The sequence below is a fragment of the Oncorhynchus clarkii genome, chromosome 18 (assembly GCF_045791955.1).
Source record: "Oncorhynchus clarkii lewisi isolate Uvic-CL-2024 chromosome 18, UVic_Ocla_1.0, whole genome shotgun sequence".
NCBI lineage: Eukaryota > Metazoa > Chordata > Actinopteri > Salmoniformes > Salmonidae > Oncorhynchus > Oncorhynchus clarkii.
The window spans coordinates 3,203,563-3,217,460 of record NC_092164.1 but is presented as its reverse complement, the minus strand read 5'-3'; the positions used below and the strand labels follow the sequence as shown (position 1 = coordinate 3,217,460).

The 13,898-nt window shown below is 41.0% G+C and overlaps 1 protein-coding gene across 1 annotated transcript; it reads right to left on the bottom strand.

Moving 5' to 3' along the window:
* Positions 1–2,478: 2,478 nt before the first annotated feature.
* Positions 2,479–13,898, bottom strand: LOC139372834 (zinc finger protein 431-like). Its single transcript, XM_071112663.1, has 5 exons — positions 13,790–13,898; positions 12,595–12,843; positions 8,926–9,165; positions 5,892–6,137; positions 2,479–5,251 (listed from the first exon to the last, which is right to left on the bottom strand). Exons 2-5 carry the CDS (start codon positions 12,695–12,697, stop codon positions 3,837–3,839), a joined length of 2,004 nt encoding a protein of 667 aa, XP_070968764.1. The 5' UTR covers positions 12,698–12,843; positions 13,790–13,898; the 3' UTR covers positions 2,479–3,836.

Sequence of the window (13,898 nt, the reverse complement as noted above, 5' to 3'; positions counted from 1 at the left end):
ATCCATCTGCAAGTTGTTTTTTTCAGCAGTATTATGCCACAAGGCTTGTCCAGGAATGGTTCCAAGAACAGCTCACTGAATTCACTGTAATTGTTCATCTGTGGGAGGAGATGAAACGAGCTATTCAGAGTAGATCCACTCCCAGCCAACTTGACACAATTGTGGGACGCATTGGAGTGAACATGGGTCAGCGTCCCTGTGGAACACTCAACACCTTTGACAGTCTATGCCGTGGCGATTTGAGGCTGTTCTGAGGACAAAGGGGGGTGCAACTCCATATTAGGAAGGTGTTTCTGATGTTTTCTACTCTGTGTATATCAGAAAAGATGGTGTGATGATTAGTTTGGGTGGATTCTTTTATATTACTAAATAACTTTTGTTTAATGATAAATGTAGAGCTTGTATGTATATTATGTATTTTTTAGTGTTTCCTGTTTGACCCCAGGAAGAGTAGCCGCTGGGGATCCTAATAAAATACTAAATGTATCAGATATTGATGACGTGTTGATCAGTTTTCACCATTAGTATTTTAATGAATGTTTCATTCAATGTGTTTCTATGGGATATAGTAGAAAAGGCCAAATTCTGTATTTTATCAAATCATTTTTAATCCTGTTTATACCTAATGTCCTAAAATACTAAATCAATTATCTAAACAATCCATGGTATGACCTTCTTAAAACAATTCCACATGTTAGCATAGTATTGTAATGCATTATTAGTCTTTTTATGGTGCCAAAGTCCAGGGACAGCATTACCACCACGATCCAATAATGACCCAGTTACTATTGGGGGAATGGAACCAGAGGGGAAGCTTGTGTTACCTTTCTCACACCACTACAGTATTCATTTCAACAGACCTTTTCCACGACCCATTGTTAGAGCTCAATATATACCCAAGACTATATAGAGGGTCAGACTGTTGTAATGCCCAGTTGATTATGTAAATAGTATTGGAGAACTCTGGTATTGATGGTCCATTTGAGGGTGTTTCATTGATATGAATGTTTAGAGTGAAAGAGCTGTGACCTCACGTGTGATGGTCCACATCTACCAGAACCTTTCCTATTGGGTTAGTAAGCACCACCGCATTTTAGGAAGCCATTGTTCAAAATGTGATCATACACACAGTAACAATGGGAGGGGGTGTGGCCTGCATAAGGGAGGAGGTTGATCTCAGACAGAGTTGACAGATTAACAGTGAGGACAAACCCAGCCTGCCTCTCCTTTCACACTGCCTTCCAAACAGATTCTAAACCTACAGTCACTGGGTCCTGATTGACAGTGGAGACTTGTTGCACTGCAGGCTCTAGAGATGGCATCACTGGACAGGTCTCCATTGAAACCAGCTCTAGAAAAAAAAAAAAACATTTTTCAAAAACAATCATTGCAACGTGATGGAAATGACAGATACAGAGGACATTTTTCTAAAGATCCACAAATGTTTGATCCGTTCGAACAGCGGCAGGAAAACATTGAAGAACCACAGTGCAATGCTGCGAAGGTGTAAGAAAGGCGCTGCCAAAATCAGAGATTCATCTCCTGAGTAAACACCACAAATCTTGAGCACACACTTGAATACATACCTCGTCCCCTGAATACAAACCAAGTCATTTTACATACAGGACTTCAAACTGTAAAATAGATATAATATTTTGAATCATCCCACTTTTTGCTGTGTACTGCAGTGTTTCCCAATCCTGGTCCAGGGGACCCAAAGGGGAATGCTTTTTTTGTTTTTGCCCCTAACACTCACACACTGGATTCAACTAAACAACTCAAGCCTTTGAATTGAATAAGGTATGTGAGTGTGAGGGCAAAAACACACATGTACTCCCCTTTGGACCAGGATTGGCGAACACTGCTGTACTGAAAGTCCTCCATCTACAGAACTTCACTGTTGACATGCACATTATTTGGATTGTTTACAGGGCGATGAAACCAATGTGTACATTTGTAATTTGATTGAACTATCCCTTTAATTAGGGTTCCTTTGGAGTTACATTTAGTTAGAGATGCATTTTCTCTAAGCCTGTGCTATAAATAAACATGTTATATTCCTGGGCCCAGTACAATGGAAAACATGTTGTTTTTTGGTCACTACCATTCCACGAAAATACAATGCTGTATTTTTTTCATTGTACTACAATCTTACATTTTTGTAAGGGCTGTTCTGCACATCAGGGTGCTGCTGCAGGGTCTCTGCGTCTCTTGACCATGTCGGACGGGCCGGGCACAAAGATCAAGACGCCTCTCCACTTTCCTCCGGTAGTTATTTAACAAGCTGATAACACATCACTCCCGACAGACACAAGCAAAAACTCTTGCATAAATGTAGCAGCCTATACATCTAATCATTAGCGATCTGACATGCTGTATTGCATGGAAACTGTAGGCTACTAACAACAGCAGTTACATAGTCTAACTTACTATGGCCCTGTCCCTCTGACCAGGGTAAACACGTGGTAATGTTGTGTATTGTATATACAGTACTTCAGTTTATTTCATTTAATTATACACATGAGAAAAAAAGTGGCTGCCCAGCATGAATTCATGTACAAACATTATTTTTCATTACATTATTGTCATTTAGCAGATGTTTTTATCCAGAGAGACTTACAGGACAAATAAGAGTTAATTGCCTTGCTCAAGGGCACAATGACAGATTTTTCACCGAGTCGGCTCAGGATTCAAACCAGCGACCTTTCAGTTACTGGCCCAACACTCTTAACCGCTGGCTACCTGCCAGATCAATTAACTTCAATACAGTTATTCAAATACATTCATCATCAATGACTAAAATAATGAATCTAGTATTAAAAGACAATTTCATAAACACAAGTAGTCGATTCATAGCCTGTTTATCACTAAACAAAAGTTATATAGTAATATAAAATAATCCACCCAAACTAAAGCTGAAAACTGATCATCACAACATCTTTATCTGATATACACGGAGTGTACAAAACATCAGGAACACCTTCCTAATAGAGTTGCACCCCCTTTATCCTCAGAACATCCTCAAATCGTCAGGACATGGACTGTCCAAGGTGTTGTGTGCAGTTCACAGGGAAGCTGGTCCATGTTGACTCTAATGCTTCCTACAATTGTGTCAAGTTGGCTGGGAGTGTATCTACTCTGAATAGCTCGTTCCATCTCCTCCCACAGATGCACAATTACAGTGAATTCAGTGTAATGTTATTGGAACCATTCCTGGACAAGCCTTGGGGCATAATCCTGCTGAAGAAAACAACTTGCAGGTGGATACACTGCTGCCATGAAGGGAGGCACCTGATTGGCAGTGATTATTTAGATGTCCTGTGGCATTCAAACATTGCTCAGCTTTTATCAAGGGCCCCAATGTGTGCCCTGAAAACACACCCCAACCATCACACCACCAGCCTGCAATGCTGACACACAGCATGGAGGCATGAAGGGGTGTAAAGTACTTTTGGGGGGGTATCTATACTTGACTATTAATATTTTGTGCAACTTTTACTTACTTACTTACTTTATTTCGCAAATTCCTAAAGTAAATAATGTACTTTTTACTCCAAACATTTTCCCTGACACCCAAAAGTACTCATTACATTTTTGTAAATGATTAGCATGACAGAAAATGGTCCAATTCACACACTTATCAAGATAACATCCCTGGTCCTCCCCACTGCCTCTGATCTGGCAGACTCACTAAACACAAATGCTTAGTTTGTAAATGGTGTTGGAGTCTGGCTATAAGTAATATAGTAATATAAAAAAAACACAATTGTGCCGTCTAGTTCGCTTAAAAACCTCAAGGAAGAAGTAAGGTTCAGTTCTTTGTGTGTTATCTACAGTCAGATCAGTGGTAAGGCTTCTCTCCTTTGTTTACCTTGGTGGCTTTTTAAGATGCCCAGTAGAGAGAACCTCTTTCCATAGTCTGAGCAGGAGTAAGGCTTCACTCCTGTATGTATACGTTCATGTCTTTTTAAGTGGCTCAGTCGAGAGAAACGCTTTCCACAGTCAGAGCAGGAGTAAGGCTTCTCTCCTGTGTGTGTTCTCTGGTGAACTTTTAGCTCAGCTGATGTTGTGAAGCATTTTACACAGTCAGAGCAGCAGTAAGGCTTTACTCCAATATGTCTACGTTCATGTCTTTTTAAGTGGCTCAGTCGAGAGAAACGCTTTCCACAGTCAGAACAGGAGTAAGGCTTCTCTCCTGTGTGTGTTCTCTGGTGAACTTTTAGCTCAGCTGATGTTGTGAAGAATTTTACACAGTCAGAGCAGGAGTAAGGCTTCACTCCTGTATGAATACGTTCATGTGTTTTTAAGGTGCCTGGTAGAGAGAAACTCTTTCCACAGTCAGAGCAGGAGTAAGGCTTCACTCCTGTATGTATACGTTCATGTCTTTTTAAGTTGCCCATTTGATAGAAACTCTTTCCACAGTCAGAGCAGGAGTAAGGCTTCAATCCTGCATGTATACGTTCATGTGTTTTTAAGTGGGAAAGTTGAGAGAAACTATTTCCACAGTCAGAGCAGAAGAAAGGCTTCTCTCCTGTGTGTGTTCTCTGATGATCTTTTAGCTCAGCTGATGTTGTGAAGCATTTTACACAGTCAGAGCAGGAGTAAGGCTTCACTCCAATATGTCTACGTTCATGTCTTTTTAAGTGGCCCATTTGAGAGAAACTCTTTCCACAGTCAGAGCAGGAGTAAGGCTTCAATCCTGTATGTATACGTTCATGTGTTTTTAAGTGGGAAAGTTGAGAGAAACTATTTCCACAGTCAGAGCAGAAGAAAGGCTTCTCTCCTGTGTGTGTTCTCTGATGATCTTTTAGCTGAGCTGATGTTGTGAAGCATTTTACACAGTCAGAGCAGCAGTAAGGCTTCACACCAATATGTCTACGTTCATGTGTTTTTAAGTGGCCCAGTCGAGAGAAACTCTGTCCACAGTCAGAGCAGGAGTAAGGCTTCACTCCTGTATGTATACGTTCATGTGTTTTTAAGTTGCCCAGTAGAGAGAAACTCTTTCCACAGTCAGAGCAGGAGTAAGGCTTCCCTCCAGTGTGCACTCTCTGATGAACTGCCAAAGCTCCTGGTGTTGTGAAGTGCGTCCCACAGTCAGTACAGGAATAGGGATTCTCTCCAGTGTGTATTTGTAGGTGTGTTTTTAGCTTTGATAGAATTGGGAAAACCTCCTCACAATGTGGGCACCTCTTCACTCTGTGATCTTCCTGCTGTTGCTCTCTAGATGTAGAGAATGTCTCAACATGGTCTCCTGTGTGAACAACATCAGAACAACCAGTCAGTTGGTGTGATATACATGTCAATCAAAAGTATATATTATGAAGCCCTTTTTACATCAGCAGTTGTCAGAAAGTGCTTCACAGAAATCCAGCCCAAAATCCCCAAAGAGCAAGCAATGCAGATGTAGAAGCACAGTAGCCAGGAAAAACTCCCTAGAAAGCAGGAACCTTGGAAGAAATGTAGAGAGGAACCAGGCTCAAATGGGTGGCCAGTCCGCTTCTGTCTGTACCGGGTGACATATGTATTTATATCAGTAGGCTGTACAATACAGGGGAATAAAACTATTCTAAAAGTGGGTAAGAGATGAAAGCTAAAAAGGGGCGTGTCATCCTCCACTCACTATCACAAGGGTTAGTAACTACACAGACTAATTTCATAGAACTTTAAAACACTGGCAGTTTGTCTACTTCACTTCTTTAGTCTACTCTCTGATCACTCCAGGTAGCCCAGTGAATAAAACAAATGCTGGAAATACTGGTGTCAAACCATGCAAGTGTCAGTAGCATGAAATAAGATCTACCTTTTCATTGAAACAGTTCTACTGCAACTTTTCATACACAGTGGGAAGTTGGAACGAACAACAAACTTAGTTAGATAGAACTTACTCTTACCATGAGAAACAGATTCCCCAATCATCTCCTCCTCTTCTTCATCTTTAATGTTGACATTCAGCTCCAGTGTTTGACTGCAGTCTTCCACCTTCACTGATGCCATCTCTGGATCCTGCAGTGCAAACTGGGCTCCACTGTCACAATCAGGACCCAGTGACTGTAGGTTTGGACTCAGTGTGGAAGGAGAGAGGCAGGCTGAGTTTGTCCTCACTGTTGATGTTACCGGCCTCAGACTTAATTCTAGTCCTGTAGTAACAATGACAAACATACACAAAAAACAAAAAAAGGTTAGTCTTGACAGTTCTGGCACTTGCTTTATTTTCGAAAAATATATATAAAAAATATTATATTTATTTTTGTTCTATTATCTAATTCAGTGCTTGACTTGGACTGAAATAGGTGCAGATACTCCGCTCCGGTGAGCTGAGGACTGATCTCAGTTCAATAGATCTGGTAGCTAAGGATTGACAACAAAACATGAATTAACTCACATTAGACAAAGTACACGCTATAAATTAGGCTACGTGATTAGGCTAAGTGAATCCATAGTAAATTTCCCAAATTTTCATAAATAACAAAAACATTCAGTACTAGCTCGTGCTTGGCACTGCCCACTATAACTAATCTGTTCCCATTGGAAACAACTGGCTGTGGTCTATCTTGGTTTGGTGCAACCGTTGTTGCATTCAGGGATCCTTGGGATGGCCCTACCTCATTATATGAGAAGGGCGGTGCTTAATTTGAGCCAGATCTTCCGGCACCTCTCAGTTTTGTAGTCTTTCGTTCCGGAACCCATTTGCCAGGATCAGGTAGCCTACCTCTTGTGACATGAAAAAGTATTTCATCACGCAAAAAATCTGCATAAAAGCAATCAAGAGTAATTACATTTGGATTCCTCTGTAATTATCAGCCCTCTAAAAAACGTAATGTGAAAACGTGCCTGATGTTCTAAGAATGTATTGATGTTGGGCCGAACCAGGTTTATGGTTTGTGCAACATTGTAGCCTATTTAGACCAAGGCGTGGCCATTGCTGTGGTGAGAGAGAAGCACGCCTGTATCTCTCACAGAACTAAAATTAGATTCACTTTCTATGATCTCTCTCCCTCTCTGTGTTGTTATAGACATGAGCCGGAAACTCATCTCTCCAGCATTGCACTTCTTCATGTATTTCCTGATAAAATAATAGCTGTGGGAAGTGTGTTGAGGTGCTGAATAGAACATACTAATCTGTCTGTTACCAAGTTAGCAACTTCCAAATAGGACTATTGATCAAACAGCACAGTTTTACAAATTAAAGCAAGAGAGATAAGCTTTTGTCCGGTGAGTGAGCTGCACATCATTGGGTGAGTCAGTGAAACTGGAAAGCTTGTTTAGGACTATAATTTTCTCCTCATATTGTAAAATGTGTTTCTCCTCACACCTGGCCTAGGCTATTGATGGATTAGAGACACGGTCGTTTATATTGACCTCAGATTCTCAGTTTGTCAGTGTTAAAGTAGCCTGTCATTTTGGTCATCTGTGAGGTATTAAAAAATATTATTCAAAAGTCCCCAGTCATCTAAAATGATGTAGAACTGCATGAAATCTGTTTATAAAAGGCCACATTTTCCCAGGACTCCAGGCTACAATAAATGTACTTCATGTGTGCAACTTCTGTAAGCGGCTCAACACCACTGCTCCCTAGTGGCACAGCGGTCTAAGGCACCGCATCTCAGTGCAAGAGGCATCACAACAGTCCCTGGTTCGTATCCAGTCTGTATCACATCTGGCCGTAATTGGCAGTCCCATAAGGCGGCGCACAATTGGCCCAGGATCGTCTGGGTTTGGTACGGGTAGGCCGTCACTGTAAATAAGAATTTGTTCTTAACTGACTTGCCGAGTTAAATAAAATAAAACAAGTATAATATGCCAGTTCGCAAAAGCCTTGATAATGCTTTATTATAAAGGTATTTTATTTAATGTGTTCTGGTACCTCGGACACCCGCAGGTCAACACTCTCGGGCTCAGTTTTGGTTCCAGCACCTCCCAATTTACACATTAAGCACTGGAGAAATTGGTAGCTGCCGCTGCCTCCTCCGGCACACATCTCCTTTGCATAGAATTCGTGAGGATGTTGATTTTGGCCTTTGGAATAGACCACAACACCTGAACAGGATCGATACATCCGAACATCACACCTGCTAGACAGGAATGTCAGTGTTTTGCCATGGCCAGCGAAGAGCCCGGATCTCAATCCCATTGAGCAGGTCTGGGACCTGTAGGATCGGAGGGTGAGGGATAGGGCCATTCCCCCAGGAAATGTCCGGGATCTTGCAGGTGCCTTGGTGGAAGAGCGGGGTAACATCTCACAGCAAGAACTGGCAAATCTGGTGCAGTCCATGAGGAGATGCACTGCGGGACTTAATGCAGCTGGTGGCCACACCAGATACCGACTGTTACTTTTGATTTTGACCCCCCCCTTTGTTTAGGGACACATTATTCTATTTCTGTTAGTCACATGTCTGTGGAACTTGTTCAGTTTATGTCTCAGTTGTTGAATCTTGTTATTTTACATACAAATATTTACACGTTAAGTTTGCTGAAAATAAACGCAGTTGACTGTAAGAGGACGTCTCTTATTTTGCCGAGTTTATTTTTACCTTGTCAGCTTAGGGATTCGATCCAGCAACCTTTCGATTACTGGCCCATCTCTCTAACCACTAAACTATCTCATAAGTCATGAAAATGATGAGCCATATCATCCTCCACTCACTATCACAAGGGTTAGAAACTACACAGACTAATTTCATAGAATTTAAAAACACTGTCAGTTTTACTACACTTCAGTCTACTCACTGAACACTCCAGACCCCCTAGTGAATAAAACAAATGCTGGCAATACTGGTGTCAAACCATGCAAGTGTCAGTAGCATGAAATAACATCTACCTTCTCATTGAAACAGTTCATCATGAAACAGTTCTACTGCAACTTTTCATACACAGTGGAGAAGTTGGAATGAATAACAAACTTAGTTAGATAGAACCTGCTCTTACCATGAGAAACAGATGTCCCAATCTTCTCCTCCTCTTCTTCATCTTTAATGTTGACATTCAGCTCCAGTGTTTGACTGCAGTCTTCCAGCTTCACTGATGCCATCTCTGGATCCTGCAGTGCAAAATGGGCTCCACTGTCATAATCAGGACCCAGTGACTGTAGGTTTGGACTCAGTGTGGAAGGAGAGTGGCAGGCTGGGTTTGTCCTCACTGTTGATGTTATCGACCTCATACCTGAGTCTGCAAATAGTATAAGAGAAACAGACACAAAAGTTATTTTCTTGACAGTTTTGGCAAGGTCTTTATTCTTTATCCTTTCTTAAATATATATATATATATATTTTGTTCAATTATCTAATTCATTGCTTGACTTGGACTCATAGTTGTCGATAAACATTTTGTGTGCTGGTACTGTTTATATTTAGGTGCAGGAGCTCCACAATACTTTTGAGCTAAAACTTAACCTGTAGTAGATAAATGCATACAAGACTCAAAAACCATTTAGTACAAGGTTACAGTTTGTTTTAGGCAGCACTATGTGCTATTTTAATTGATAACCTTGTATTCACTGTTTTACTTCAAAAAACAATTGTATTTCCTGTTCACACCACAGTAACGTTTATAGATAAAGACAAACTGAATGTGTCAATATTATTATACATGTAGTAAACCGATAATCATTACATTTATCTCCAAAACAGTAGTGCAACCGTAAAATTGTCTCTCTGCTGCATCCACACTGCCTGCACTGAAGTCTGTTGACGCAGACCGAGTGGGGGCCGACATTTTACCACATCGTGAATTTTTCCTTTCATGGAGTTCTACGGACAATTCCTTCGACCAAGTGATTGGTTTTTGCTCTGACATGCACTGTGAAATATGGGACCTTATATAGACAGGTGTGTGCCTTTCCAAATCATGTCCAATCAATTGAATTTACCACAGGTTGACAATAATCAAGTTGTAGAAACATCTCAACGATGATCAATGGAAACAAGATGCACCTGAGCTCAATGTTAAGTCTCATAGCAAAGAGTCTGAATACTTATGTAAATAAGGTATCCGTTTTTTTTATTTTTTATAAATGTTTAAACATTTCTAAAAACCTGCGTTTGCTTTGTCATTATGGGGTATTGTGATGTCATTATGGGGTATTGTGATGTCATTATGGGGTATTGTGATGTCATTATGGGGTATTGTGTGTAGATTGATGAGGGACATTTTTCATTTAATCAATTTTAAAATAAGGCGGTAACGTAACAAAATGTGGAAAAAAAATCAAGGGGTCTGAATACTTTCCGAACACACTGTACGTATTCATATCAATAGGCTGGGTCTGTATGTATTCATATCAGTAGGCTGGTAGTGTACGTATTCATATCAGTAGTCTGGTACTGTACGTATTCATATCAGTAGGCTGGTAGTGTACGTATTCATATCAGTAGGCTGGTAGTGTACGTATTCATATCAGTAGGCTGGTAGTGTACGTATTCATATCAGTAGGCTGGTAGTGTACGTATTCATATCAGTAGGCTGGTAGTGTACGTATTCATATCAGTAGGCTGGTAGTGTACGTATTCATATCAGTAGGCTGGTACTGTACGTATTCATATCAGTAGGCTGGTACTGTACGTATTCATATCAGTAGGCTGGTACTGTACGTATTCATATCAATAGGCTGGTACTGTATGTATTCATATCAGTAGGCTGGTACTGTACGTATTCATATCAGTAGGCTGGTACTGTACGTATTCATATCAGTAGTCTGGTACTGTATGTATTCATATCAGTAGGCTGGTACTGTACGTATTCATATCAGTAGGCTGGTACTGTACGTGTTGATATCAGTAGGCTGTGCAATACAAAAGGGGAATAAAACTATTCTAAAAGTACCTCATAAGTTATGAAAATTATGAGCTATATCATCCTCTCACTATCACAAGGGTTAGAAACTACACAGACTCACTTCATAGAACTTTAAAACACTGGCAGTTTGTCTACTTCACTTCTTTAGTCTACACTCTGATCACTCCAGATAGACCAGTGAATAAAACAAATGCTGGCAATACTGGTGTCAAACCATGCAAGTGTCAGTAGCATGAAATAACATCTACCTTCTCATTGAAACAGTTCATCGTGAAATCCTGCCCTGCCTTTCTAAAGTATTCGAAAGCCAAGTTAACAAACAGATCACCGACCATCTCGAATCCCACCGTACCTTCTCCACAATCTGGTTTCCGAGTTTGTCATGGGTGCACCTCAGCCACGCTCAGGGTCCTAAACAATATCATAAGCCTCATCGATAAAAGACAGTACTGTGCAGCCGTCTTCATCGACCTGGCCAAGGCTTTCGACTCTGTCAATCACAGTATCCTTATCGGCAGACTCAACAGCCTTGGTTTCTCAAATGACTGCCTCGCCTGGTTCACCAACTACTTCTCCAATAGAGTTCAGTGTGTCAAATCGGAGGGCCTGTTGTCCGGTCCTCTGGCAGTCTCTATGGGGGTGCCACAGGGTTCAATTCTCAGGCCGACTCTTTTCTCTGTATATATCAATGATGTAGCTCTTGCTGCTGGTGATTCTCTGATCCACCTCTACGCAGATGACACCATTCTGTATATTTCTGGCCCTTCTTTGGACAATGTGTTAACTAACCTCCAGGCGAGCTTCAATGCAACACAACTCTCCTTCCGTGGCCTCCAACTGCTCTTAAATGCAAGTAAAACTAAATGTATGCTCTTCAACAGATCACTGCCCACACCTGCCCGCCCGTCCAGAATCACTACTCTGGACGGTTCTGACTTAGAATATGTGGACACCTACAAATACCTAGGTGCCTGGTTAGACTGTAAACTCACATTAAGCATCTCCAAACCAAAATTAAATCTAGAATCGGCTTCCTATTTTGCAACAAAGCCTACTTCACTCATGCTGCATAACATACCCCCGTAAAACTGACTATCCTACCCATTCTTGACTTCGGCAATGTCATTTTCAAAATAGCCTCCAACGCTCTACTCAGCAAATTGGATGCGATCTATCACAGTGTCATCTGTTTTGTCACCAAAGTCCCATATACTACCCACCACTGCGACCTGTATGCTCTCGTTGGCTGGCCCTCGCTTCATATTGGTCTCCAAACCCACTGGCTTCAGGTCATCTATAAGTCTCTGATAGGTAAAGCCCCGCCTTATCTCTGCTCACTGGTCACCATAGCAACACCCACCCGTAGCAAGCGATCCAGCAGGCATATTTCACTGGTCATCCCCAAAGCCAACTCCTCATTAGGCCGCCTGTCCTTCCAGGTCTCAAAAATCACTGAGGCTGGAGACATATCTCCCTCACTAACTTTAAGCATCAGCTGTCAGAGCAGCTTACCGATCACAGCCCATCTGTAAATAGCCCATCTGTAAATAGCCCACCCAACTACCCCATCACCATATTTTTATTTATTTTTCCTCTTTTGCACCCCAGTATCTCTACTATCTCTACTTTCCAGTGTTAATGCTAAGTTGTAATTATTTCGCCACTACGGCCTATTTATTGCCTTACCTCCCTAATCTTACTACATTTGCACACACAGCATATAGACTGTTCTATTGTGTTATTGACGTACGTTTGTCTATCCCATGTGTAACTCTGTGTTGTTTTTGTCGAACCTGTGCTTACCATGAGAAACAGATTTCCCAATCTTCTCCTCCTCTTCTTCATCTTTAATGTTGACATTCAGCTCCAGTGTTTGACTGCAGTCTTCCAGCTTCACTGATGCCATCTCTGGATCCTGCAGTGCAAAATGGGCTCCACTGACACAATCAGGACCCAGTGACTGTAGGTTTGGACACAGTGTGGAAGGAGAGAGGCAAGCTGGGTTTGTCTTCACTGTTGATGTTACCGGCCTCAGACTTAATCTGAGTCGGTCTGTAGTAATAAAGAGAAACGGACACAAAAGTTAGTCCCAGAACTGTCAAGACTTTCTTTATTATCTAAAAATATGATTTATATTTAGGTGCAGGAGCTACACAATACTGTTGAGCTAATATTCTATAAGAGGAACATGAGCTCAAACAGTAGAAATTTGAGGTGACGGTACTCAGCTCTGGTGAGCTCCTGTCCAAGTCAAGCACTGATCTCATTTCAATAGATCAGCTAGGTATGCATTGACAAAACATGAATTAATTCACACTAGACAAAGTATACACTTTAAATTAGGCTACACAACTTAAATGCAATTATTATATAGTAGATTTCCTGAATTCACATAAATGCCTCAAAAAACATTTAGTACAAGGTTGCAGTATGTTTCAGGCAGCACTATGTACTATTTTCCTGAATAACCTTGTCTTCACTGTATTATTCCAATCAAAAACCAATAGCATTTCCGTTCACACCAGAGTAACATTTATAGATAGACAACTGAATGTCTCTGAATATTAGTACACATGTAGAAAACTGATAATCATTACATTTAACTCCAAAACAGTAGTGCAACCGTAAAATTGTGTCTCTCTTGCTGCACCCTCAGTGCCTGTACTGATGTGCGTTAATGCAGACCGAGCAGGAACCGCCATTTTATCATCTCGTGAATTTTACACAAAACCAAAAACGACATGTAAAACGAACCCAGAAATCTCAAATAGTTTGACCCTTTATGAAATTACCTTGAGAAAATGATAAACATCCACTCAGACTAACCCAAAGTCTATAACTATGTGACTTGTAAAAAAAAAAGTGATCACGTTCACTCACGCGGTTTGACACAAAAATAGCACATAAAACCTTCATCAAACGTGATAATACCTTGACGTATTTGTTACCTAGCATGTTATGACATGTTTTTTCGATATTATAACGTGCTATTACATACCAGTAGTAATATATTTGAAACGGACACAGAAGTTGTCGTCTCGACTGCACAATTCTGTCGTGTCCTTTATTGTGAAGAACAAAGCGCGCCTGCGCGGAACTTCCTGTTC